At 37.6% G+C, this 27823-nt stretch overlaps 1 protein-coding gene across 2 annotated transcripts in view; it reads right to left on the bottom strand.

Moving 5' to 3' along the window:
- The window catches only part of LOC122796441 (adenylate cyclase type 1-like), a 1016273-nt gene that overhangs the window by 538002 nt on the left and 450448 nt on the right, over positions 1-27823 (bottom strand). For both annotated transcript variants that reach the window (XM_044064913.1, XM_044064914.1), the window contains one exon: positions 16748-16846. In XM_044064913.1, the coding sequence (XP_043920848.1) occupies positions 16748-16846 (99 nt within the window). The remainder of the gene's footprint in view (positions 1-16747; positions 16847-27823) is intronic.

Here is a 27823-nt window from a genome sequence, read left to right as displayed (position 1 = left end):
CAGGAACAGAGCCAGTGGTTTTGGAAGTAAAGTTTAATTTTCTGTTTGAAAAGAGGCAAAGATGAAGTCAGAGTTATGTCGGTAGGAAGAATATTCCAGTTCCTACCTACAGTATTAGTGAAAAGACAGTCACCGCAAAGTTGTTTGACTTGATTGCTTTGGTCATTAGTTTATGAGCTGGCGAGGAGTTGAGATTGTTATAGGGGATTATCAGTTGGGAAAGTATTGGTGTGTGGTCAGGTTGATATAGTATATTATGAGCAATCGAGTTGAGGGATAAGCAAGTAGTTTTGGAATTCAAGCCATCCTAGAAGTTTTAGGTTTAGACAGTGGTGGGTTCTGAAGGGATTACCAGTGGCAAAGCGGGCAATATTATTGTAGCAGGTTGTTAATTTAGTTAGATTGCTTTTTTAAGATTGGTATAAATAGATGAAGCATATAGAAGTGAAGATAAGAGATGTGATTGGGCTATTTTAGTTCTAGTTGCTGGGGTGAGAAAAGATTTAATTCTATATAGGGATCCTATTTTTCTGTTAACTAATTTGATGGTGTAGTTAATATGTTGGTTAAAGGAGAGATTGTTGTCGATAGTTATACCTAGCAGTTTTGTAGTAGAGTCAGGTGAGATGATAGTGTTTGTGTTAGAGGAGATAGAGAAGTGTAAGGAGGCGAGAGGTGGCGGTGAAAAGGAGAAGTTTGGTGTTTTTGGCGTTAAGTAGGAGGAATCGTTTAGAGAACCATGTTTCGACAGTATTAAATATGTTTTGGGTGAGTGAGATCAGTTCTATGGTGGAAGGAGCAGAACAGATAAGGGTTGAATCGTCTGCATATTGAATGCATGTTGCTTGTGGGATAGCAGAGTGGAGATCATTGATGAAGAGAGAGAAGAAGGACCAAGAATGGAGCCCTGAGGAACTCCGATGGAAATTGGCAAAAGAGAAGAGATGTGGTTTTCCCATATGACTGCTTGCTGCCTGTTGCTAAGATCAAGTGAACCATTTTATAGTTAGGTTGTCGAGTGATAGAGATTCGAGAATGTTGATTAAGAGAGAGTGATTGACCATGTCGAATGCTTTTGAGAGATCAATGAAAAGAGCAGAAGAAGATTATTGTTGATTTTTGTTGATAGTATCTATGAAAGAAAGAAGGGCAGTGGTGGTGCTGTGATGAGGTCTAAAGCCATGCTGACATGGAGCTATTATGTTGTGAAGAGACAGATATTGTACTAGTTGCTGGTGAATGCATTTTCCATAATTTTAGCTAGGGGTGAGTAGAGCAATAGGTCTATAGTTGGAGTAGTCAGTGGAGTTTCCTCCTTTATGTAGAGGAATAATGTGAGAGACTTTCCAGATTTCTGGGATGGATCCTTCTTGGATAGTTCTGTTTATGAGTATGGATATAGGGTATGCGATTTCTTTGGCAGCTTTTGGAGGAAAAGAGGGTAGCTTATCAGCTGAAGGAGTACAAGGTTTCAATTTGTGAATGAGTTTATAGATGTAAGTAGATGTAGGTTTTAGAGAAGTTATAAGAAGAGCTAGCTGGTTTGTTTGGGGGGTAGTGGTTGTTGGCATTCATTTGTCTAGCTAGGGATTGAATAGTTTCTGAAAAAAAAGAGTTAAATGTATTTGCAGTCAGGAGAGGAGTGTCTGGGTTGGCATTTAGTGGGGAGGGAGTTTTGGCAGTACCTGGGGAGAGGAGTCTGTTTACAGATAACCAAAATTGTTTGGAGTTGTTAAGGTGTGTTTGCTGAAGTTCACAGTAGTATTTTTTCTTGTCTGAGATGACAGCTTTTTTAGCTTGATTTCTAAGTTGGCGGAAGTAAAGGAAATCAGGGGTATTTCTGTGACATCTCCATTTGGTCCAGACTTTATTTCTGGTAAGGATGAGTTTTTTAGTGTCTTTGGAGAGCCAAGGGGCAGTTTTTGACTTCATTCTAATGGATCTTTCTGGAGCATGTCTATCAAGAATGGCTAGGAAAGTAGTATTAAAGAATAAAACTGCATCATCAAGAGGAAGTGTTTTTAAGGAGTTCCAGTTACAGATGCTGAGATCAGCCTGAAAAAGGTTTATGTTAAAATTCTTGGTAGAGCGAATTTGTTGGATATTAGGGTACTTACACAATCTGACTTTTCTCTAGAAATATAAGTTAGGAAGTGATCACTGATATCTTCTGGCAAGGTACCTACGTTATATATTTTGTTATTATTGTTTGTGAGTATCCAATCTAATATGCTTTCTCTTTTAGTGTGCTTATTGATTCTGGTGGTAGAGGTGATAGTTTGGGAGAAACTGTGTAGATTAATATGAGAGGATGGATTTTCAGCATTAATATTACTCCAATCTATGTTAAAGTCACCTAGGATTATTGTTTCTTGTGGGTAGGTGGTAGAAACCCAACTAAGAAAGTCTTCTAATATTGGAATATTGTTACCTGGAGGTAGATATAAGCATATGATATAAAGGGCTTTTTTGGCATTTAGTTGGAGTTTAGTTATAATGGCTTCTATTTTGCTATCCTGGTTAGGACATGTTGGTAGAGTAGTAATGTTAAGTTGATTTTTAAAAAGGATTGCTACTCCACCACCCTTACGTTTTGCTCGGTCTTGTCTAAGTATGTTATAGCCTTGGGGTATTATCTCAGAATCCTTGGTGCTTGATTTAAGCCAGGTTTCTGAGAGGCATAGAATGTCAAAAGAGTGGGTCTCTAGGAGGGCATGAAGGTGGGGTATTTTATTGTTTGTACTTTGAATGTTTAGGTGCCCAATGAGGACACATCTTACATAATTTAAGGATGTAAGCTGGTATTCTAGTTATAGTGTTTAATCTTTTGAAATCAATTTGTAGTTTAAGAATTAAGGCATTATGGTCTGAAAGGGGACATGGGATAATAGAAAATTTTGTTATCCTACTGTTTAAATCAGAGGAGACCAATATTTTATCTATTCTTGTTTTAGTATTAAAGCGATGATCGCTATGTGTGTAACTTAATGAGTTAGAATCTTTAAAATTAAATGTATCTATTAGATTTAAGCTTTCTAACCATCTCTTGAAATATTTACTTATGGGTGTGAGACGTAACTTTCTTTTATTAGTTGTTTTAGAGTTATCTAAAATACAGTTGAAATCTCCCCCCATTATTATCGACCCCTACTCTTTTTGATAGGTGCCATGGGATCGTCTACATCCACATGTGTTGCTACCACATGAGGCCTTAGTTTAATATCTCATCTAAAGGATGGCATACTCAGGAGTGCAGCACATCCCTCCACCATAATACTGCATAGCAATCAAAATAGTTGGTTGGGGAATGGAACCCCCACAGCCTTTTGTTCCAAGGGTGAATACACTACTTGCTGAACCACTGATATTGATGCATATTATGAATAAACACTGATACTAAAAACACCTTTCATATAATATCTAATAAAACATCATCATCATCTTCTTTCGGCTGTTCCCGTTAGGGGTCACCACAGCAGATCACCTGTTTCAATTTCTTCCTGTCCTCTGCATCTTGCTCTGTCACACCAACCACCTGCATGTCCTCTCTCACCACATCCATAAACCTTATCTTGGGCCTTCCTCTTTTCCTGTTACCTGGTAGCTTCATCCTTAGCATCTTTTTCCCAATATACTCAGCATCCCTCCTCAGCACATGTCCAAACCAACGTAATCGTGCCTCTCTGGCTTTGTCTCCAAACCTTCCAACCTGAGCAGACCCTCTAATATACTTATTCCTAATCCTGTCCACCCTAGTCACACCCAGTGCAAATCTTAACATCTTTAATTCTGCCACATCCAGCTCAAAATCCTGCCTTTTTGTCAGTGCCACTGTCTCCAACCCATATAACATAGCTGGTCTCACTACCCTCTTGTAGACCTTCCCTTTCACTCTTACAGGTACTCGTCTGTCACAAATCACTCCTGACACTCTTCTCCACCCACTCCATTCTACCTGTACTCTCTTCTTCACCTCTCTTCCACACTCACCATTACTCTGAACTATTGACCCCAAGTATTTAAACTCATCCACCTTTGCCACCTCTACTCCTTGCATCCTCACCATTCCTCTATCCTCCCTCTCATTCACACACATATATTCTGTCTTAGTCCTGCTGACCTTCATTCCTCTTCTCTCTAGAGCATATCTCCATCTCTCCAGGGTCTCCTCCACCTGGTCCCTACTCTCACTACAGATCACAATGTCATCATAGTCCACGGGGACTCCCGTCTGATCTCATCTGTCAACCTGCCCATCTCCATTGCAAATAAGAAAGGGCTCAGAGCTGATCCTTGATGTATCCCCACCTCCACCTTAAATGGATCCATCACTCCCACCGCAGACCTCACCACTGTCACACTACCCTCGTACATATCCTGTACCACTCTTACATACTTTTCTGACACTCCTGACTTCCTCATACAATACCTCAACTCTTCTCTAGTCACCCTGTCATATGCTTTCTCTAAGTCTACAAAAACACAATGCAACTCCTTCTGACATTCTCTGTACTTCTCCATCAACACTCTCAGAGCAAAGATTGCATCTGTAGTGTTCTTTCCCAGCATGAAACCATACTGATGATCACTAATCATCATCTGCCTTCTTAACCTTGCTTCCACTATTCTTTCCCATAACTTCATGCTGTGATTGATCAATTTAATCCCTCTGTAGTTACTACAGCTCTGCACATCACCCTTATTCTTAAAAATCGGTACCAAAACACTTTTTCTCCATTCCTCAGGCATCCTCTCACTTTCCAAGATTTCATTAAACAATCTGGTTAAAAACTCCACTGCCATTTCACCTAAACACCTCCATACTTCCACAGGTTATGTCATCTGGGCTAACAGCCTTTCCATTCTTCATTCTCTTCATAGCTATCCTTACTTCCTCCTTGCTAATCCATTGTACTTCATGATTTACTATCCCTACATCATCCAACCTTCTCTCCCTCTCATTCTCATCAACCCCTCAAAGTACTCTTTCCATCTCCTCAACACACTCTCCTCGCTTGTGGGTATGTTTCCCTCAATATCCTTTATCACCTTTACCTGCTGCACATCTTTGCTAGCTCGGTCCCTCTGTCTCGCCAATCAGTACAGGTCCTTTTCTCCCTCCTTAGTGTCCAACCTTTCATACAACTCTTCATATGCCTTATCCTTAGCCTTTGCCACCTCTCTCTTTGCCATGCACCTCATCTCCTTATACTCCTGTCTACTTTCTTCATCTCTCTGACAATTCCACTTCTTCTTTGTCAACCTCTTTCTCTGTATACTCTCCTGTACTTCCTCATTCCACCACGTCTCCTTGTCATCCTTCCTCTGTCCACATGTGATACCAAGCACCTTTCTAGCCGTCTCCCTTACTAGCTCTGCTGTAGTTACCCAGCTGTTTGGTAACTCTTCACTGCCGCCCAGTGCCTGCCTTAACTCATCTCTGAACTCCACCTCACAATTACCCTTTTTCAATTTCCACCATTTGATCCTTGGTGCTGCCCTCACACTCCTCCTCTTCTTGATCACCAACGTCATCCTACAAGCCACCATCTTATGCTGCCTAACTACACTTTCTCCGGTCACCACTTTACAGTCTCCAATCTCCTTCAAACTGGCCCTCCTACATAAGATATAATCCACCTGTGTGCATCTTCCTCCACTCTTGAATGTCACCCTATCCTCCTCACTCTTGTTAAAATATGCATTCACCACAGCCATGTCCATCCTTTTCGCAAAATCCACTACCATCTGACCTTCTGCATTCCTTTAACACCATATCTACCCATCACTTCCTCATCTCCTCTGTTCCCTTCACCAACATGCCCATTGAAATCTGCTCCAATCACCACTCTCTCACCCTTGGGTATAGTCATCACCACTTTATCCAATTCACTCCAAAATGTTTCTTTCTCATCCATTACACACCCAACTTGTGGAGCATATGCACTAACAGCATTCATCATTACACCATCAATTTCCAGCTTCATAAACATCACTCTATCTGACACTCTTTTCACCTCCAAAACACTCTTAGCATACTGTTCCTTCAGAATAACTCCTACACCATTTCTCCCCCCATCCACACCATGATAAAACAATCTGGACCCACTTCCGATACACCTAGCCTTACTCCCCTTCCATCTGGTCTCTTGCACACACAATATACCAACCTTCCTTCTGTCCATCATATCAGCTAGCTCTCTCCCTATACCAGTCATACTGCCAACATTCAAAGTTCCGACCCTCACTACCACAGTCCTAGCCTTTCTCCTCTCTTCCTGCCTTTAGCCATGTCTTCCGCCTGTTCTCCTCCTTCGGCCAACAGTAGCCCAATTTCCGCCAGCACCCTGTAGGCTAACAGTACTGGTGGTGGTTGTCGTTAACCCGGGCCTCGACCGATCGGTATAAAAATGTTTATTGGTGTCTGCATGAAATGAATTGGTGAAGTTTTACGCCAGATGCCGTTCCTGACGCAACCCTCCCCATTTATCCGGGCTTGGGACCGGCACAAAGAAATGCACTGGCTTGTGCATCCCCAGTGGCTTGGTTAACTAATAAAACATCATAAATAATTTAATTTCATCAGTGTGTATTCCCAAAGGTCTTTAATAACATAGATGAACAACATTTTCATTATATCTGAAAGTCTATATCTCAAAGCTTAACAGCTTTCAGTGTAAGAATGCTGTTGATTGATAATTATCACTAATACCAGGAAAATAGTGGCATTAAGCAATAACTGGAAATAAAGCTCACTGTATTCTAACTGTGCCTCCTAATTTCTACCTCTTTCATTGGGTTTAACATTTTCCAAGACAAAAAAACAAATATTTCTTCAAATGTTTACATTCATTGAAGTGTTTACATACTGCATTATTAAAATTATCATTTTTAATCACAATTGCATTTGTTAATCCATTGGATTTCTTTATTTTTATTACATAAAATGCTAGGCATGTTAAGCATGTAGCAATGCAAATGACCCCTTTTATGTTACAGTCATAACTCCCATTACAAGAAATTGCCCTTTGGTAATTTATCATTATATTTGTGTGATCATAAACAAATCTACATTGATTGAATGCCTCATATTTTTCATACTTTATTCATAATTGTATGTTCATCATTAATCCTACATGTAATCTCAATGATTTTAAATTTCTAACCTTTGTTTATACATATTTGGGGCACTGTCCAAAAAGACCATTCATGTTAATGGATTCAAAAACATATTTCTAATCCTTGTTTAAAATGCTCAGTTTCTTGTGCCCCATAACATTCTAGTATAATTATGATAAATCTGTATTATACATTAATTCTAAAATTTCTTTCTTTATAATTTACAGCTGAATACAGTTTTGATATTATTCATTTTTCTGGATGCACGGTTAACCAAAACTAATGGAGAACATTGGTATGACTCTATCATATACAGAAAAACAACATGCTATCCTCTTAGGCAGGAGTACCTTAACAGAAATAAGAGAATTGGCTAATGAAATACTGAAGGGTAGGCATACTAAGTTTAAGTATTTTCTTATGAAATTCAGATTTTATAGTTAAGGACAGTATTAACAATAATTACTACATGAAAGATATGATACATAGTGTGGGAACAAGGCAAAAGAAATTAAAAGTATTTAAACTAGAACTAGAAAAATGTTTTTGAATCTTTTAACATGACTAGTCTTTTAGGGCAATGCCTCAAATATGTTTATAAAAAGGGTAGAAGTTGAAAATCATTTTTTGAGAATACATATAGGGTTAATAGTGAGTAGGCAACTATGAATAATGAGAACATGCAGGGCATGCAAGAACTAAAAATGAATTTATGAAGGTACAAAGACAGTGATAGCAAATTACCAAAGGGTATTTTTTTTTAATGGATGTTATGATTGTAACACAAAAGGGATCAGTTATGTTGCTACATGCTTAATTTGCAGAGCATTTTACTTAGGGAAACGTTAGAAATCATTGAGAACACGGACTTGCCAACACAATTATGTGATAAAGACAGGTCTATATTAGGAAAGCGAAAAGACATTTACGTGAATACGGAAACATCAAACCGTATAGCGCGAAGTGGACTTAGAGCGAAAGTTGAAAACCGTGAAAATGGAAATATCGAATTTCCATGGTTGGCCTGCCTGTGGATTAGCTGCATAAGGTAAGTGTTAGATAGTTACGGCGTTTATGATAGGGTGCGGGTTAAGGTAAGTGCTTAGATAAGTAATGTATGTTAGATTTAGTGTAAGGTTAGAGGTAGGGTTTTGTTAAATGTATGCATGTAGGTTATTTATTTTGTTTGTGTATATTTTCATAGGGGAAGTGTGAGGTAGTTACGGACCTTAGGGTTAGGGAGGGGTTAAGGATAGTGCATAGACAGTTTTGTATGTGGGGTTTAGTAGTGTTGGAGGTAGGGTTTTATTAAATGTATGTATGTGGATTATTTGTTTTGTTTGCGTGTATGTCTGTAGGGGACGTGTGTGGTAGTTACGGACCTTAGGGTTAGGGAGGGGTTAAGGATAGTGCATAGCTAGTTGTGTATGTGGGGTTTAGTGTAAGATTAGAAGTAGGGTTTTGTGCTTTACTTTAGGTTAGAAGTAGGGTTTGGTTAGTGTATGCATGTGGTTTATTTATTTTATTTGGGTAGGTAGTATATAGCTAGTGGTGAGGTTGGCCGAGTATGACAGTTACATTTTTTTTTTTTGCTGTTGAGTGCTTTCGGGATTTTCGCAGTTTGCAGTATAGGGGTCGATGTTTTGGTATTCGGGCACAGGGTTTTTCGCTTTCATAATATAAACCTGATAAAGACAAGTAATTTTAATGACTTCCTATATAAAAGTGCCAACGAATGTAAAAGTGTCAAGATTTTCTTTTTGTTGTGTTGGAAAAGGCTAACCCAAATGTAAGAGGTGGAAACTGGGAGGCACAGTTAGAATACTATCATGTTATGTTAAACCTCTATGAAAGGAACATTTCTCCTCCATTTCTGCGTATCTTAACTTTGGAAGACCTAACTAAAGCTTTTTTTGAGACACCATCTTTCTATTTAGCTAAAATTTCTTTCCCAAAAAATGTTTTTTTTTCTAGTTGTAATTACTTCAGATAAATGACATTCAGAGTTACAAGCTTTATCTTCTGTCCCACCATATTTGGTCTTTCACAAGAACAGGGTATTACTGCAAACAAATTCATCCTTTATTCCCAAGGTGGCATCTGACTCAAACTTAAACCAGTCTATCCATTTACCAGTATTTTTCTAAGGAATTCCATTTGCGTGAGAATATGTCCTCCATACTTTTGGTATTCACAGACAGTTAAGATTTTATCTTCACAAATCACTCCTGACACTCTTCTCCACCCACTCCATTCTACCTGTACTCTCTTCTTCACCTCTCTTCCACACTCACCATTACTCTGAACTATTGACCCCAAGTATTTAAACTCATCCACCTTTGCCACCTCTACTCCTTGCATCCTCACCATTCCTCTATCCTCCCTCTCATTCACACACATATATTCTGTCTTAGTCCTGCTGACCTTCATTCCTCTTCTCTCTAGAGCATATCTCCATCTCTCCAGGGTCTCCTCCACCTGGTCCCTACTCTCACTACAGATCACAATGTCATCATAGTCCACGGGGACTCCCGTCTGATCTCATCTGTCAACCTGTCCATCTCCATTGCAAATAAGAAAGGGCTCAGAGCTGATCCTTGATGTATCCCCACCTCCACCTTAAATGGATCCATCACTCCCACCGCAGACCTCACCACTGTCACACTACCCTCGTACATATCCTGTACCACTTTTACATACTTTTCTGACACTCCTGACTTCCTCATACAATACCACAACTGCTCTCTAGGCACCCTGTCATATGCTTTTCTCTAAGTCTACAAAAGCACAATGCAACTCCTTCCGACATTCTCTGTACTTCTCCATCAACACACTCAGAGCAAAGATTGCATCTGTAGTGCTCTTTCCTGGCATGAAACCATACTGCTGATGACTAATCATCACGTCTCTTCTTAACCTTGCTTCCACTACTTTCCCATAACTTCATGCTGTGATTGATCAATTTAATCCCTCTGTAGTTAATACAGCTCTGCACATCCCCCTTATTCTTAAAAATCGGTACCAAAACACTTTTTCTCCATTCCTCAGGCATCCTCTCACTTTCCAAGATTTCATTAAACAATCTGGTTAAAAACTCCACTGCCATTTCACCTAAACACCTCCATACTTCCACAGGTTATGTCATCTGGGCTAACAGCCTTTCCATTCTTCATTCTCTTCATAGCTATCCTTACTTCCTCCTTGCTAATCCATTGTACTTCATGATTTACTATCCCTACATCATCCAACCTTCTCTCCCTCTCATTCTCATCAACCCCTCAAAGTACTCTTTCCATCTCCTCAACACACTCTCCTCGCTTGTGGGTATGTTTCCTCAATATCCTTTATCACCTTTACCTGCTGCACATCTTTGCTAGCTCGGTCCCTCTGTCTCGCCAATCAGTACAGGTCCTTTTCTCCCTCCTTAGTGTCCAACCTTTCATACAACTCTTCATATGCCTTATCCTTAGCCTTTGCCACCTCTCTCTTTGCCATGCACCTCATCTCCTTATACTCCTGTCTACTTTCTTCATCTCTGACAATTCCACTTCTTCTTTGTCAACCTCTTTCTCTGTATACTCTCCTGTACTTCCTCATTCCACCACGTCTCCTTGTCATCCTTCCTCTGTCCACATGTGATACCAAGCACCTTTCTAGCCGTCTCCCTTACTAGCTCTGCTGTAGTTACCCAGCTGTTTGGTAACTCTTCACTGCCGCCCAGTGCCTGCCTTAACTCATCCCTGAACTCCACCTCACAATTACCCTTTTTCAATTTCCACCATTTGATCCTTGGTGCTGCCCTCACATTCCTCCTCTTCTTGATCACCAACGTCATCCTACAAGCCACCATCTTATGCTGCCTAACTACACTTTCTCCGGTCAACACTTTACAGTCTCCAATCTCCTTCAAACTGGCCCTCCTACATAAGATATAATCCACCTGTGTGCATCTTCCTCCACTCTTGAATGTCACCCTATCCTCCTCCCTCTTGTTAAAATATGCATTCACCACAGCCATGTCCATCCTTTTCGCAAAATCCACTACCATCTGACCTTCTGCATTCCTTTAACACCATATCTACCCATCACTTCCTCATCTCCTCTGTTCCCTTCACCAACATGCCCATTGAAATCTGCTCCAATCACCACTCTCTCACCCTTGGGTATAGTCATCACCACTTTATCCAATTCACTCCAAAATGTTTCTTTCTCATCCATTGCATACCCAACTTGTGGAGCATATGCACTAACAGCATTCATCATTACACCATCAATTTCCAGCTTCATAAGCATCACTCTATCTGACACTCTTTTCACCTCCAAAACACTCTTAGCATACTGTTCCTTCAGAATAACTCCTACACCATTTCTCCCCCCATCCACACCATGATAAAACAATCTGGACCCACTTCTGATACACCTAGCCTTACTCCCCTTCCATCTGGTCTCTTGCACACAATATACCAACCTTCCTTCTGTCCATCATATCAGCTAGCTCTCTCCCTATACCAGTCATACTGCCAACATTCAAAGTTCCGACCCTCACTACCACAGTCCTAGCCTTTCTCCTCTCTTCCTGCCTTTAGCCATGTCTTCCGCCTGTTCTCCTCCTTCGGCCAACAGTAGCCCGATTTCCGCCAGCACCCTGTAGGCTAACAGTACTGGTGGTGGTTGTCGTTAACCCGGGCCTCGACCGATCGGTATAAAAATGTTTATTGGTGTCTGCATGAAATGAATTGGTGAAGTTTTACGCCAGATGCCGTTCCTGACGCAACCCTCCCCATTTATCCGGGCTTGGGACCGGCACAAAGAAATGCACTGGCTTGTGCATCCCCAGTGGCTTGGTTAACTAATAAAACATCATAAATAATTTAATTTCTTCAGTGTGTATACCCAAAGGTCTTTAATAACATAGATGAACAACATTTTCATTATATCTGAAAGTCTATATCTCAAAGCTTAACAGCTTTCAGTGTAAGAATGCTGTTGATTGATAATTATCAAAAAAAAAAAAAAAAAAAAAAAAAAAAAAAAAAAAAAAAAAAAAAAAAAAAAAAAAAAAAGATAAAAAAAAAAAAAAAAAAAAAAAATAAACAAAACAAAAAAAGAAAAAAAAAAAAAAAAAAAAAAAAAATAAAAAAAAAAAAAAAGGAAAAAAACAAAAAAAAAAAAAAAAAACAAATAAAAAATGGAAATATCGAATTTCCATGGTTGGCCTGCCTGTGGATTAGATGCATAAGGTAAGTGTTAGATAGTTACGGCGTTTATGATAGGGTGCGGGTTAAGGTAAGTGCTTAGATAAGTAATGTATGTTAGATTTAGTGTAAGGTTAGAGGTAGGGTTTTGTTAAATGTATGTATGTAGGTTATTTATTTTGTTTGTGTATATTTTCATAGGTGAAGTGTGAGGTAGTTACGGACCTTAGGGTTAGGGAGGGGTTAAGGATAGTGCATAGATAGTTTTGTATGTGGGGTTTAGTAGTGTTGGAGGTAGGGTTTTATTAAATGTATGTATGTGGATTATTTGTTTTGTTTGCGTGTATGTCTGTAGGGGACGTGTGTGGTAGTTACGGACCTTAGGGTTAGGGAGGGGTTAAGGATAGTGCATAGTTAGTTGTGTATGTGGGGTTTAGTGTAAGGTTAGAAGTAGGGTTTTGTGCTTTACTTTAGGTTAGAAGTAGGGTTTGGTTAGTGTATGCATGTGGTTTATTTATTTTATTTGGGTAGGTAGTATATAGTTAGTGGTGAGGTTGGCCGAGTATGACAGTTAAATTTTTTTTTTTGCTGTTGAGTGCTTTCGGGATTTTCGCAGTTTGCAGTATAGGGGTCGATGTTTTGGTATTCGAGCACAGGGTTTTTCGCTTTCATAATATAAACCCGATAAAGACAAGTAATTTTAATGACTTCCTATATAAAAGTGCCAACGAATGTAAAAGTTTCAAGATTTTCTTTTTGTTGTGTTGGAAAAGGCTAACCCAAATGTAAGAGGTGGAAACTGGGAGGCACAGTTAGAATACTATCATGTTATGTTAAACCTCTGTGAAAGGAACATTTCTCCTCCATTTCTGCGTATCTTAACTTTGGAAGACCTAACTAAAGCTTTTTTTGAGACACCATCTTTCTATTTAACTAAAATTTCTTTCCCAAAAAATGTTTTTTTTTCTAGTTGTAATTACTTCAGATAAATGACATTCAGAGTTACAAGCTTTATCTTCTGTCCCACCATATTTGGTCTTTCACAAGAACAGGGTATTACTGCAAACAAATTCATCCTTTATTCCCAAGGTGGCATCTGACTCAAACTTAAACCAGTCTATCCATTTACCAGTATTTTTTCTAAGGAATTCCATTTGCGTGAGAATATGTCCTCCATACTTTTGGTATTCACAGACAGTTAAGATTTTATCTTCACAAAACTAAATCATTCAGGATTTTTTCTAGGCTTTGCACTTCCTTTGCTACAAACAAATTGGGGACTAAACTTTCAAAGGGATCCCTTTCCAGATGTCTTTTTGATTGCATTTCCTTGTGTATTCTATGCAGAACTGGCCCTTGTCATGCAGACCAAGAAGTCACTTCACTAAGTCCTTTACCACTTCTCCAGCTTTTATTTTGTACCACAGCAACTTGGTGTACATTGCTTACCTTTGCTAGACATTACAAATCAGATACGATTTTGAGGTCTAGGACTTCCTTTGGAGCCATTATTCTTGAAGGTCTCCTGCCAAGATACCACCCAGTTTTCTACTAGCTTGTGATTCTGACCCATCAGCTAGAGTGGATAAACAGGATGAATATAACATGGTAGTTATATATCTACCATAATGCTAAATCCTTTCACTAACATCTGTCCTATACCATTCCCTCCATTACCCTCCCACATGTAATTCCAAATTACCTGAAAACTGTTTTTAGCTCTTATCTGGTCTTCTCCATTATGGCAAATGTCTTTTTTGATTATAGGTTAGCAAACCTGATTTGTGGTAACTTGGGGACAGATGTATTATGGGAGAAAAAATAAAATTAGTTTGAAACTGGAGCACTAGTTTTGCTTGGTCAGATCTGACCATGAGGACTATAAGATGTGTAAGCATATAGAACTTTGAGCAGACTCATTTAGAAGGTTAGGCCTCCATCGTAAGCACTTTTAAGCCCTTAATAGTATAAAACTGATGAAGAAACCATTAATTTTCATACCGGACTACTTTAATTAGAAACAAACTTAAACTGTTACATACATTTATAAGAACATAGCGTCATATGCAAGAACTAGGCTAACCGTCCTTGTGGACCATTTTAATCCTAGCCAGTTTCTCTTTTGCTGCTTGAATTAACCTATCCAATTTGGTGTTAGATTGACTTTACCCATCTCATGGTCAAAAATTATATATTACCCCTAGTGATAATACCTTGGATCATAAAGTAGATAATTTGAGGGGAATCTTGCATGAGATAAAGCATTTAGTAGCTGCCTCTGTCCATAAGTAGACCTGGGGTAGATTTTCTGTTTCCCATCCATAAGATCTAAGTTACTGTTGAATATAGACAGGAATGAGGTGTGTTTTATGAGGATGAGGAGTCTGTTCCAGGGAAGAGGTATCATCTGTGAGAACTCCTGTCCCTCCAAACCATTCTATTGATGTTGCTGATGTCCAGTAAATCCATCAGTACTGGGTCAGAGGAAGCCTTGTATGCCAGATACAGGTCACCTCTTAGCAGTCTGTGGGATACTGAGTATAGTTTCAGAGCTCTGAGTCGGTCCTTGTAGAACATACTGTTTAGGCCCTATATCCTTTTAGTAGGGTGTCTCTGTTGGTGTTCCAGATATTGCATGTGTCTGGAGAGATACATGCCAACAGGAGCATTATCCTGGCCTAAAGAAGGTGGCAATGACATCCCTAGCTCTAGTCACAATCCCTTTATTCATAAGCATTTATAAGCTGTGCAACACAGAAGGACTTTTCTATGACAATAGACACGTTGGTCAAATGTTATGTCACTGTCTACATAAGTTCCCAAATCCCAAACAAATGGATCAGCTCTTAGAGGAATATTGCTAATGTGATAGTTTCCCAGGATAGCGGACTTCCCTAAAGAAATGATAATGCATTTTTCAGCATTTAGTTTCAGTCCATGATTTTGGTACCAGATATTTATTTGGGACAAATCTTCCTGCAGGATAGCTGATTCATCTGGGAACTGAACAACTATTCCTATATTGTAGTCATCTGCAAACTTAGTCAGCCACAGGCCCCTGTTATTGGCTTTTACTTCAGAGAAGTAGATGACAAACAGGAGAGGTCCCTGCTATCTTTATGAAAATAACTTCTCCATTTGATTTCCTGTGTTCTCTATGGTTGACTATCCACTGCATGGCATAGCAGTTTATTCCTAGTTTATTTTGTTTTTCTGCTATACCTGAGTGGCGGACTGTGTCAAAAGTTCTGTCCAGGTCAAGGCATGTGAAGTGTGCCATTTTACCTTCATCCATTGCTTTTGTGAACTTTTCAAAAAAAGTCCACCAGACTGATTGAGCATGGCCTGACCTTTATGAAAATAAACTGAAACGGGTCCAGAATTTGGAGGCTCCCTATGTCCTTCTTGATTAGTTCAATGATAAGTCTTTCAATAGCTTTGCATATGAGGCTTGTCAGACTTATAGGTCTGCAATTACCTGGCTCTGTGTAAGGTCCTCAATTATGTAGGGGAATGTCTTCTCTATTCACTTGGTACATAATGTGTATGGAGGCTAAGGTTGAACATTGTTGTTAGAAGGGGGATGGCTAAGTCATGCATCATGGTATTTAAGATGCATTTAAGGATGTTGTCAGGACCCATTCATTTCATATTCCACCTATGCTTTATCAGGTATATAAAAGCTTATCATTCATGGTTTGTCATTGTGCAGTGTTGTGTTTTAAATAGTTGTTAAAGTGTTGGGGGAAACTGATAGCTTGTATACAATACAACTTTTTTTTTTAAGTGAAGTGGCCTGAAGTGAAACTGAACCAATTGTTTTTCACTATCTGTCCTTCAGGGTCCCAAATATACTATTTCATGCCAGATGTGATGATCACCAAGTTTATTCTTCATCTTCATCCTGAAGTGTTCTGCTGCTGTGTCTAACCCTGGTGCATATAATTTGCTTGGTACAGACAAACATCTGTGACTTGAACATAAATCTAGTAACAACTAATCACTTTGATTCAGAAAGGCATTCCTACTAGCCAAACCTATCCGGGTTGTCTGTCACTCCCCCTTGGGGACGGTGAAATCACCCTATAAGATTATGGAATTCATCTGCATCTTCTAATAAGACTGCCTACCTGCTACAGCTGTTTGGCATACAGAATAAACATAAATAAATGTTACAGTGAAAAACAGAGACTACAATAAAATAAAATAAATCTGGGTACCACACTGCAGTAAATAGAAAATAAAATGAAATAAACATGTGCTAAATTAATGAATCAAAGACAAATGACACCTGAATACAAGAAAAATGGTTGATATGAGTTCCCTGATTTAACGCTTACTAATATAAAATACAACATGAACCACACATAAATGATGTACAAGCAACAGAGAAAAAATAGATAAGGGTACATAGTTTCACTAACATGCTATACCTTGGTACCAGTAGCTGGAGCTAGACCCACTGCTGCCATATATGTGCTGCCAAATGTCTTGATCTTTTCAATATCCTTATAACACTCTTTGTCCATCAACTATAGAATTTAAAAAGAAATAGAAACAATTCATATTAACAACATACAGTGCAATTCTGTCCCAAAATTTGGCAGAAGCATAACACAATTTTATACAGTAGATACACTTAAATATTCTTTATTGTGCAATGCAAGCACAAAGAGAAATGCAATTCTTGTTGGATAACAGACTTAACAGGAACACTTTAACATAAGCAATTTTAAAACAGTACAAAAGATGATTTTATTGAAATCATGAATGGATCATCTGAATACAGCAAACTGTTTATATAACAGAGAATGCTTTCAATAAATAGGTTGGATGGGGAAACTGTATAATGAATTTCTATATGTTATAACAAATGCTAAAATGCACATTAAACACTTTCACTAGGAATGTTTTATGTTTGAGCTTTAAATAATATTCGAGTTATCTCATGGTACAGCTACATTAATATGAACAAAGACAAGGTGCAAATGCTATATTTAAAAATCATTGTATGCTAATTCTTGCAAAGGTTTTAAGAAAAATTTAATTTGTGGCATGTATGCAATGCAACCCCTTCCCTTGGAATTCAGAAAGAACCCCACCATTGGCAGTACAGCTGAGGTCAAAAAGGACCATTTCCAATATGGAATTCAGTTAGTCCCAGTGAGAATAGCTCTGAATCATCCTTAAGTAAAGCAAGTGTAAATCGGCACTTTCCTGCTGTAGTCAACACTGGCAACTTATGCATCTTGTTGACACAGAGACCACCCATTTATTCTCCCACACGCATGCATACAAGCAAATACACAGAGAAGCACGCACGCATGTGTGCGCACACACACACACACACACACACACACACACACACACACACACACACACACACACACACACACACACACACACACATTTCTTACCTGTCCCTGAGTCGGCAGAATGTTCATGATGTATTTTTTCCCAGCCCTTCTTACATCACAGATGATCGGTCAGTCAGTCAATAATGCCAGATATTAGATTTTTATTCTTCCTATTCTTCAGATAACACACCCAGATGTAAGACCTATTGCTCTATTAACTTTTCATATGAGTTGATTCAAAATAATACAATAAAAATTCCTTCTGTTGTCATCTAGTGTTCCTCCTGGCTTTACTCTGAAGCCTGCACTCATGGAGACACACCGTCATCCCACTCAACTACTGTCTAGGCTTATAAAGGCCCTGGTAGCTGTTAGCCTAGTATATACCTGTGAACCTATGAACCTTGGGTTTGTACATTGCAGCCTAAGATACAATAACTGAGCAAATATAAACCACATTGTATTAAACAATACCAGTGAGTTCAAGATAAACAACCACAGCATCCTGAAACAATTCAAGAGCTGCTGCACGTTAAAAAAAAAAATGCCTGGAATTACTGGAGCATGCTTAAGCTAAGTTAGGGGACAAAGTAAAAGATAACTTGGGGTAGAACGAAGGACACTAAAAATATTAGACTGAGGAAAGTCCCTATGTTGTTCATTTTTAAAGTTTATATTTTCTCTTTTTGTTTAGGTCATGCTTGTTAAGCAATTTTTCTTACATTTGTTTCACATATGTCAGTATCAGCACAGATCTTAGCCTCAAGAAGTTACACAAAATATTCTATTGTGTTTTTATTGTTGCTGTTTATTGTCTTCTTGTCTCATATTGAGAGTATAGGGTATTAGGATAAAGACACCCTACAACAGGAAGACATTGAGAATGTAGAAAACATAGTTTTGTGGAGGATTGTATTAAGTAATAGATGGATATGATACTCTGAAGCAATTTACTCAACATAAATGCTACCAATAACTCACTGAAATATGGAAACATCTTATATCATGCCGTACAACCACAAGGTGATATATGCTGCTTCTAGCAACTTCAACTAATACAGGATGACTAAAATATGTGGAGTTAGATAAATGGATTAAGAAGATTAACAAAATAATTATATTTTGCTGTGTCAGTCTACCAAATAAGAAAGACAAAAGCATTGACTCTCTTATTTTTTTTTACAGACAAAACAAATGTAGTTAAATTGTTAGCAGCATGAAGATCAGAGGTCTTTTCTTTCTAGGTCATTTGGATTCATGTTGACTGACATACTCTGTTTCTTTTGTGTTGTACAAAGATTTTTTTTGAAAGACACTTAAGTATCAATGATGCCTGTTCAAACATACTAACTGGTAATAAATTGGACAAGTACCAAAAAAGGCATGTACTACTCATAGTAACTTTTGTGGGATCCAATGACTTTTTGAGAGATAAGAGAGAGAAATCTAAATGAATCCAAATTTATGCATATTCACTTTAGAAACCAAAACTTTTATTAGAACTGATTTCATGTTAAGTTCAGATAATTTAATTGGATTATATACGTGATAGTGAAATTTATAGCAAGAGCTGGTCAGATTGCTGCCCATTAAAAATAATGTTCTAAGCGGGGCAAAAACATTTTGTTACTCTTAACAAAATTTCAAAATACTGAACGGTATATTTAGGTACTCATCTCATTATTGCCATTAAATCAGGATGAACCCACTTTTTATCAAGTAAAGAGGACAGCTTTTTAAAGAATTATATATGTACAGGTAATTACATTATACAAAAAAGAAAAGAAAAATAGAAGTTGGGCCTGCAAAATCATAATTAAAGACCGTGTTGCAAAATATTATCTGTGATGGCTTTTAGTCAAGAAACAACTTATAAAACATATTCATCAAGATGCAAAATTTAGGTTACCAAGACTGAAGCAACACCATCTTTACAATATCGCAAATTGAGAATCAGTTCTCCACCTGAATTTGATAAAAATCATTTTCATTTCCAAAGATGCATCTTAACCTCCAACCCTGACCAGCTGTTGGATTATGTATTTGCTTAATGTAGATTATTATTACTACTGTTGTGCTGAATGCCTGTGTAGTACATGTAATGCCCTATCTAGATCTCTCCACTTCAATACACTTATCTTGGGCAGAAAGTTATCACATATTAATCAACAACTTCAGAGTATAATTGCTTAAGTACAATCTTGGCAGATGAAATCAAAGGATGCACTCTTTTTGTCAGTTGTTTACATTAGGTTTTTGACCTTATTAACAAATAATTAATTTTGTAATTACAGCTTCTGCACCTAGCCACCTAGAGAATGTAACCTATACAAAGCTCAGGTATACAGAGGCAACCATTAACAATAATAAAATAAATGGGTCATAAGAATTACAGGACTAGGAAGTCATGAGGGCATTTGTACCTTACCAGTACCCACCCTGTGAATGTACCTCGTGTTTCTAGGATGGCAAAGCAGGTCAAGCCTGCTGTGAATTTGCAGATCCCTCTTCAATTATCAAGATGGGTCTTGAGGGATACAAAGATTGCACTCTGTTTAATACATAATGGCAGTTAATTACAAAGCTGGGGTAAATGTTGGGTAATAAATGTGTCCTTCCAGTGTGCTTTGTTTATATAATGGCCAAAATTCAAATCCTTCAATATAGTTTTATGGCGCTGTTTACCTTGTGGAGATGTAAGAGTAAAAGTACTCTGGAAGGAGATTCTGGTTTGTTTAAAATAATAGGACCTAGACCTAATTTTGCATATAAAACAAAAATTGCCGAAAACGTTATTTACAGAGAGATAAAACAAGTGTAGAAAAGCCAAATACTGGTAAACCTAAAGGAATGTTTACTTGTGGCATGTGCAAAGTATGTAGATTTATATATGTCAGTCCCTATACAGCTTTTGAACATACTGATTATATTATTCATTTAGAAGGGCATTTTACTTGTAAAAGTTAGGAGTTGTTTATGTTGGTAAATGTTCAGGTTGTTCAGCTTTTTATACAGGAATGACCACTAGAACTTCAGAGAAATTAATTAAAGTGCATCTTCATTCTATTAGAATAAGAGATTCTAATAATGCCTTATTTTAGCATAATTTAAACTGTGAGAAATATAAAAAGAATTCTGTTTTCGGTATTAGTACAGGTACCTATGGCTATGAGCGGTGGATGTTAGTAAAACAAGCTGGAAATTATTGGAACTGAATGGCAAGTTAAATTAAACGCAGATAACTTCCCAAGGTTAAATGAGAATGTTAACATAAAATGTTTTTTAAAAGAACAAAGGCTAAAAATTTAATAGTAATTATTTAACTTTTATTGAGTAAAAAGCTTTTTATTAGGCTTTTAGCATGATTTGTATTTGATTGTATTACTATTTTATGGGGGTGGGACAACTGAATGTAATTAGATTATATTGTTCTAAGAATTTTATTGGTTTGTGGTTGTTTAAAAGGGAATGGTATGATTTGTGAAAATGTAGTCTGAAGAAGTCTTTTGAGACTAAAGCATTTAATTAAAGTTTAGTAGTGCTAAAACTGATGCATTGTGTGGTCTTCTTCCATCCTTTGTGGTTTCCCAGCAGTTAACAAATCTTAGAAGATGAATAATTAAAGTAATGATATTATATTAAAACCCTCAAATTAAGATATGTATTCAGGCCATTCTGTATTAAGGTCTGAAATTTTAAAATTAACAAAGCTTATTTCTTCTCAAGTATATTTATCTCATCAACAGTTTTACATCCTTTAATGTTAAGTAGTTATAATGCAGTATTCTTTCAAACAGACATACTATTATAATGCATTACAAAATGTTGTTTATTAATACTGGTTGTATAAATATCTGTAACGTGCTCCTGTAACCTGGCTTTAAGTTTTCACTTGGTTTCTCCTTTATAAATCAGATCATGGGAGCATCTGAAAGCATAAGCAAAATATTTACTGTCACAAGTGAAAGAACCAATAGTATCACATTTTTTTTCTTCAAAAATTCCCTATTTTGAAAATAACACACTGACAAATGCAGCAACTATTACAGGGGATAGTACCCTGTTAATCATTATTTGACTTGATACTGCAGGGAACTCAACTGTTATAAACTAAATAATCACAAATATTCCATTCTTTCTTAAAATAAAATGTGGGATAAACAAATAATTTTCTTATTCTTCATCTTCTTAAAAAAATATCAAACTTTTAAAAACAAATTCTTAATCTTATCACTAAAATATTATATTCTATAACCTCATATAGTTGTAAACAATCTGCAATGTGCATTTTCATAGACTGAAAGCAGTAATTCCTATTTAAAATTTCTAAACTATTCATCTTGTGTATCTTCCAAAGAATTGTATTATAATACTCTGTGCATTGCAAACTATCAGTAGTGTAGCCAAGTTGAGGCGAGAGGTGCAATTGCCCCAGGTGCAAGTGTTGGGAGGGGCGTGATCATCCAATCCTGACCTCTAATACAATACCGACTTTTAAAAATTGGTATTGTATTTGCGCTCAATCTTGAGTGTTCTCCAACTCTGTGCATGGTCCCCAACTGTAGCAACTGCTTGCTACATTGCAAGCAGTTGCACAATTTGTAAGATGACTTATTTTTTAACTAAAACATGAGTGTTATAGCACTGCATGCAGGTAGGATATAAACCATAATAACTGCTTGCTAGATTTGTAGGAAGCAGTTTATACTTTCTCTCTCCTCCTTTCTTGTGCCAGTCAACAGATTGTGTAATGAGTGCAATCCAGTATTCATGACTTGTGTAGCGGTTACAGTTTTTATGGGGTCAGCTTTCTAGCCCGGCTCTCAACCCTGCTCTCATATTCCCACATGGGGTTGGGCACACCTCACTCACACACACACACACACACACACACACACATACCTATGGCTAATTTAATGTGTTCAATCCATCTACTGCATGCCTTTAGAATGTGGGAGGAAACCAGAGCACTCAGAAGAAACCAAAGTGAACACAGGGAGGACATGCACACTACACACAGAATGCACTCCAGCTGAGAATTGAACTGGGGAACTTCTTACTGTGATGCAACAATGCTATCTGCTGAGCCACTGTGCCACCCTTGCTACACTTTAAAAGAATAAATCATTAATATTTTTTAAATAAAATGCATTCAAGAAGAATCAGAGCAGGGCAGAGAAATGGGACTGAATGGCTGGGCAAGAGGGAGGGGAGTGTATTGTGTGTCTGGCCAACTGTTCATCTGTAAAACAAATAAGACACTACCATGGCTTGAAGGTAGCAAATCATTAATGTAACAAACAGGTTAGCACATTCAGAAACAATTTCCTTCTTCAGACCATAAAACAGAATGAAAAACATATGTTTAAAATACTAAGAAGCACCAATCACTAAAAGGAGGGATGACATCATTTCAAAAAATCATTGTTTACTGCTACTTTTCATTTATAAAACCTAGAATCTTTCAACCAACTCTAAAAGAACCAAACCTCCAGAGAAGCAACGCCCTCTTACTGTCTAAGTGGGCGGCTCTTTAGAAAAGGTTCCAATGTTAGTTTCTCATTAAGCCCAGATGCTATATAAAATTTAAGTAAAAGAATCTTTTGCTTCTCAGACTCTGTTCTATTTCTTAAGTCCCCATTTCTTTTCTTATTGATTCTAGAACAAAAAGCCTAAAGCAATGTTCCTCTCTCTTCTCTTTCACATACCTTGCAAAAGCACTAGTATCCTCCTCCTGCAAAGATCATTCATATGATCGAGTATGCTCTCTCTCAGGCTGCAGTTAGTAATGCCAATGTAAAAAGCACTGCATTCACCACAGCATGCCATATAAATCAAATCTGTACTCCTACAATTTGCAAAAAAAATCAAACTCCAACTTGAAACTTGTTGGTCCATAACAAAAAGATGTGCATGTAAAAATAAAATTACATGCTGTACATGTCCTGCAATAAAAATGCCACTCAGTTCAGAGTCTTGTCTATGAACTCTATTCACATTTTTGTAGCACAATTGCCTTTTGAGGGACAGATTATTCCTAAAACTAAATCTTGGGTTAGTATCAATTATCTTACTAATCAAAGGGTCCACTAACAGAATCGGCCAATACTTTCTCATCACTTCACAAACCAAGTTGATATCATTAGAATAAGTAAAAAAGTCTATTCCTGGTATTAATTGAAGTGGTTTCATTGCTTCCAGCAAGACTATTATTGCTTCTATGTGAAAAATAAGGCTTGCCCCTTCATATCCATACAGATCAGAACCTCTTTAATACAGGTATCTGTATCAATCGTTCTATACCCCCTCTTAATGAAATCCTTCCTAAAATTAGAAAAGGTTTGATTCCTCTCAGTATCCACACTGTTTAACCTCATGAGCCTCAAAAACAGAACCTTGAAGACATTCTTTGTAATATGCCCTGGATGCTTGCTAGACTTATGTAACCGTGTATCCTTTTTACAATCTTTTCTACATAAGCAAGCATTAAGTTGTTTCAATTAATTTCTCTTGACTGTAATGTCCAGAAAATCAATACACTCAGCTGATGACTGATAACTGAATTTAAGGAATGTAGTGGTACTGTGTAAGAACTCCACAAAATCTACAAGACGCTCTTCCATGTCACCCCAGATGATAAAAATATCATCCACAAAGCACCTGTAGAAATATATTGACTTAAAAAGATGATCTGTAAATACTCTCTCATGTTCCCATAGTGTCAAAACTGAATCTGCATACATATTGGCACGTGCAGTGCCCATAGCTACACCCATTCTCTGAATATAGCATTTTTCCTGAAATATAAAAGGATTATTCCTTAATACAGGCTCTAAGAGGATACAAATCATCTCACCTTTATTATCACTAAAATCTGTTTTCATCAAGAAAGTCCAAATCCTTTCTAGACCAAACTCATTGGGATGGCAGTAAACAACTATGCTACGTCTAAAGTAACAAATAAAAAAATCATTATTATAACAAGTTGTCCCTGTCCATTCATACAAATCTTCTACATAACTTTTTGTATCTTTCAAAACAGTAGCTACAGTGTCCAAAACAGGTCTTAAAGTATGTTCAATATGAATCAAAAGGGGCTCAGTTGCCCACCCTTTTCTTGACAAAATCGGTCTCATAGGTGATTGATTCTGATCTTTATGGACCTTCGGAACTCCACACAAAACTGGAACTACTGGATGCTCAACCACAAGATAATCATGTCAGCTAGAATCAATAAGACTAGTCATTAACAGATCACACCAAAATAAATTATCTGTATCAATAAGAACTCTAATTTTTTATTTCATCACATTGACATAGGTCATATTATCACTCAACAGCTGTTGCATCTGTTCAAGATAAAAGGACCTCTCCATTATCACCACACCTCCACCTTTGTCTGCAGGTCTTATTTCAGTGTATGAGACCTCTCTAAGATCTCTCAATGCAGACAGTTCATCAGCTGTAGTGTTGCAAAAAGTATATTTGTGTTCACTAGTAAAGGATTTATGATTTTCCTTATCAGAGTGACACAAATGTCTTAATATGTGGATTGGCAGTGGGAACAAATGAGTTTGGTTTCCTAAAGACACTATTAGAAACTGTTCATTCAGAGTACAAAAGAGATAAAAAATGTTCCATGTAAACAATCTAAGGTCAACAAGTACTCCCATCAAATTAGAGGATTGAGAAGGAATAAAAGAAAGACCTTTGTTCAACAAAGCTAACTGCAGTCACAACAAAGTGCAGGAAGAGATATTAAATGCTAAACTTTCTATCTCCTGCTCCTTGTCTGCACCATGTTCATTGTATTCTGATGATGAAGACACTCCCTCACCGTTCTGCACAGTGCATGACCTTTTCTCTGACTATTCTCAACAGGTAAAGGGACTGGCAAAGTAAATTATGTTGAAGCCATTTTTAAATTTATGAAATTAGATGTAGAAGGCATTGGTTCTTGTCTCGGTTCTTTAATATGAGTAACCAATCTATTCGGGTTCCTATTATATAATTGAAGACACAATCCTTAGAATGCGCCTTGATTGAACTTGAAAGCATGAAACAGCAAAATAGCGAAATGGCATATAAGTGATTTCTTTCCCTGGGAAAAAAATCAATTGGCCGCCTCCACTAATTTGCCGTTTTCCTCACTGTAGTGCAATCTCGGAGTTGGTATATTTAAGTAGGGTGGTGTGGGGGGCGAAGCCACCACTTTATGTAATGTTTTGCAGTTTTTTTATTTTATTATTTTTTTATTTTGTTGAACAATGATTTTTTTTCCCTGGGAAAAAAATCACTGTTCCGAGTGTTCGGGATTGTAAGCTTTCTCTTATATGGGGTCAATAAATCAGCATTCACTTTTTTAAGCATTCGCTGATTTAATATAGACCCTCTATTCATATCCACTACCTTGTCTCTCCCATTAATTTCAATAGCAGCAACCATACTGTGTGTATTCACATAATTTATTACAGCATCTCTGTCAATTCCAGGCAGGGAGTATTCATATTAATCTCCCCATCCTCTTGTGGCCAAGAGAACACATTTTCCTTGTTGAAATCATTCAAATCCTGCTGTAACTTCTTAATCTTAGTGCAGCATAAGCATTTTTCAGAGTCAAGTATGTTATCATACAGTTCATCTATCTTAACTTTGCAGGTTTCAGAGTGAAACCCAGTTGCCTGGGATATGTCTATTCTGTCCCCAGCTGATGTCTGAAAGGTCATGTAGTTAACATTCATAAAGTCATACAAACAGTGGTATATACAGGAATAGGTAGTACATGTATCCTATGGGTCAGCATATGAGGGTAATGTATCTAAACTAGTTTGGTGTGTCTATCCACACACTAGTGTCCACTTCTGTGATGTGGAGGGTATGATGTATAAGGCATAGATGGATGACTCAGCATCACCAAGTGTGACATTGTACACCTCTGTGATGACCAACAGTGACAACAGCTTCTTCCTTATACGTATTCATTAATGAAGTGGCTATCCTATACTGGGCAGTCTTTATAAAAACAAACCATTTCTAACTCAACATGCTAGAATAACCATAGCTCAAACCTACCTCCTCTCCACACTACTCTATGCCACTCCCATCTTCACCAACTTACCCAAAACTGAAATGGCCACGCTTAACATCTGCTACAATCAAATTGCCAAATTTGCTACTGGTGCCCCCTTACCATGCCCACCACTGTCATTCACTAAATCAACTTAATTGGCTTGAATTCCCAAATCTCCTCTCATTCCATCAGCTTTCTTTCGCCCAGAAACTCCTACTTCCTGAAAAAAACACAGCACTATCTAATCTACTTAAACTACAAACTAATACCACACAACTTTGCCCTAGTGATAAATGACTAATGAAAGTGACCAAAAGCAATAACACAGCAGGTGACTCCCTCTTCCCTAACTACATTGGTAACATTTGGAACTATTACCTCAGCCAACTCAATGGTTACATTCAAAAAGCTACTAAAAGAACACCTAAAATTTGCATGGCTATGCCCTTGCTACCCACCAGGTTGAGCCACATCATACACACCCTCTGACCCACTCTCATGCTCCTTTTCACTTCTATCCCTTCAATAAGAAACATGACTCCTCCTTATAGTGCCTCACCTATGAACACCCACACCAACAGTCAGCAATTATACACATTCCAACTTTAAACCCAACCGCATCTCACAAAACTAAGCCTAACATCCACTCCCAACCCCCTTTTACTTAACATTTGTGTCAATCAATGTTATTACTGGAAACCAGTACATTCTAAGTAGTACTTTACTCTAATTTAAACTATGGAATTTTGTTAAAACATGCGACTACCAATGAATATTGTACTTTGTAACTTTAAAACTATGGAATCTTGTTAAATCGTGTGTGTTCCTATGAATACTTGCTTGCTATGTAGAAATCTCATAGTTGTTTGTTCTTAATCTGTGGAGCTTTTCTCCCTGGGCCGCCAGTGAAAATTGACATGTATCCAGTCGGATTCTCCCGGTCAACAAATGTAAAATAAAATAAAAATAATAAATACTTTTTTTGTGGTATGTCATGCAGTTCCAGGATTTAACACTTCTATGATGCAATTTTTATTTGGTTGAATTTACCACAGTTTTTCAGCCCTCCCTTGTTAAACAAA

This window comes from Protopterus annectens, chromosome 3.part0 (genome assembly GCF_019279795.1).
Source record: "Protopterus annectens isolate FY-2018-M chromosome 3.part0, PAN1.0, whole genome shotgun sequence".
NCBI lineage: Eukaryota > Metazoa > Chordata > Ceratodontiformes > Protopteridae > Protopterus > Protopterus annectens.
This window is presented reverse-complemented; position numbering and strand designations above follow the sequence as displayed.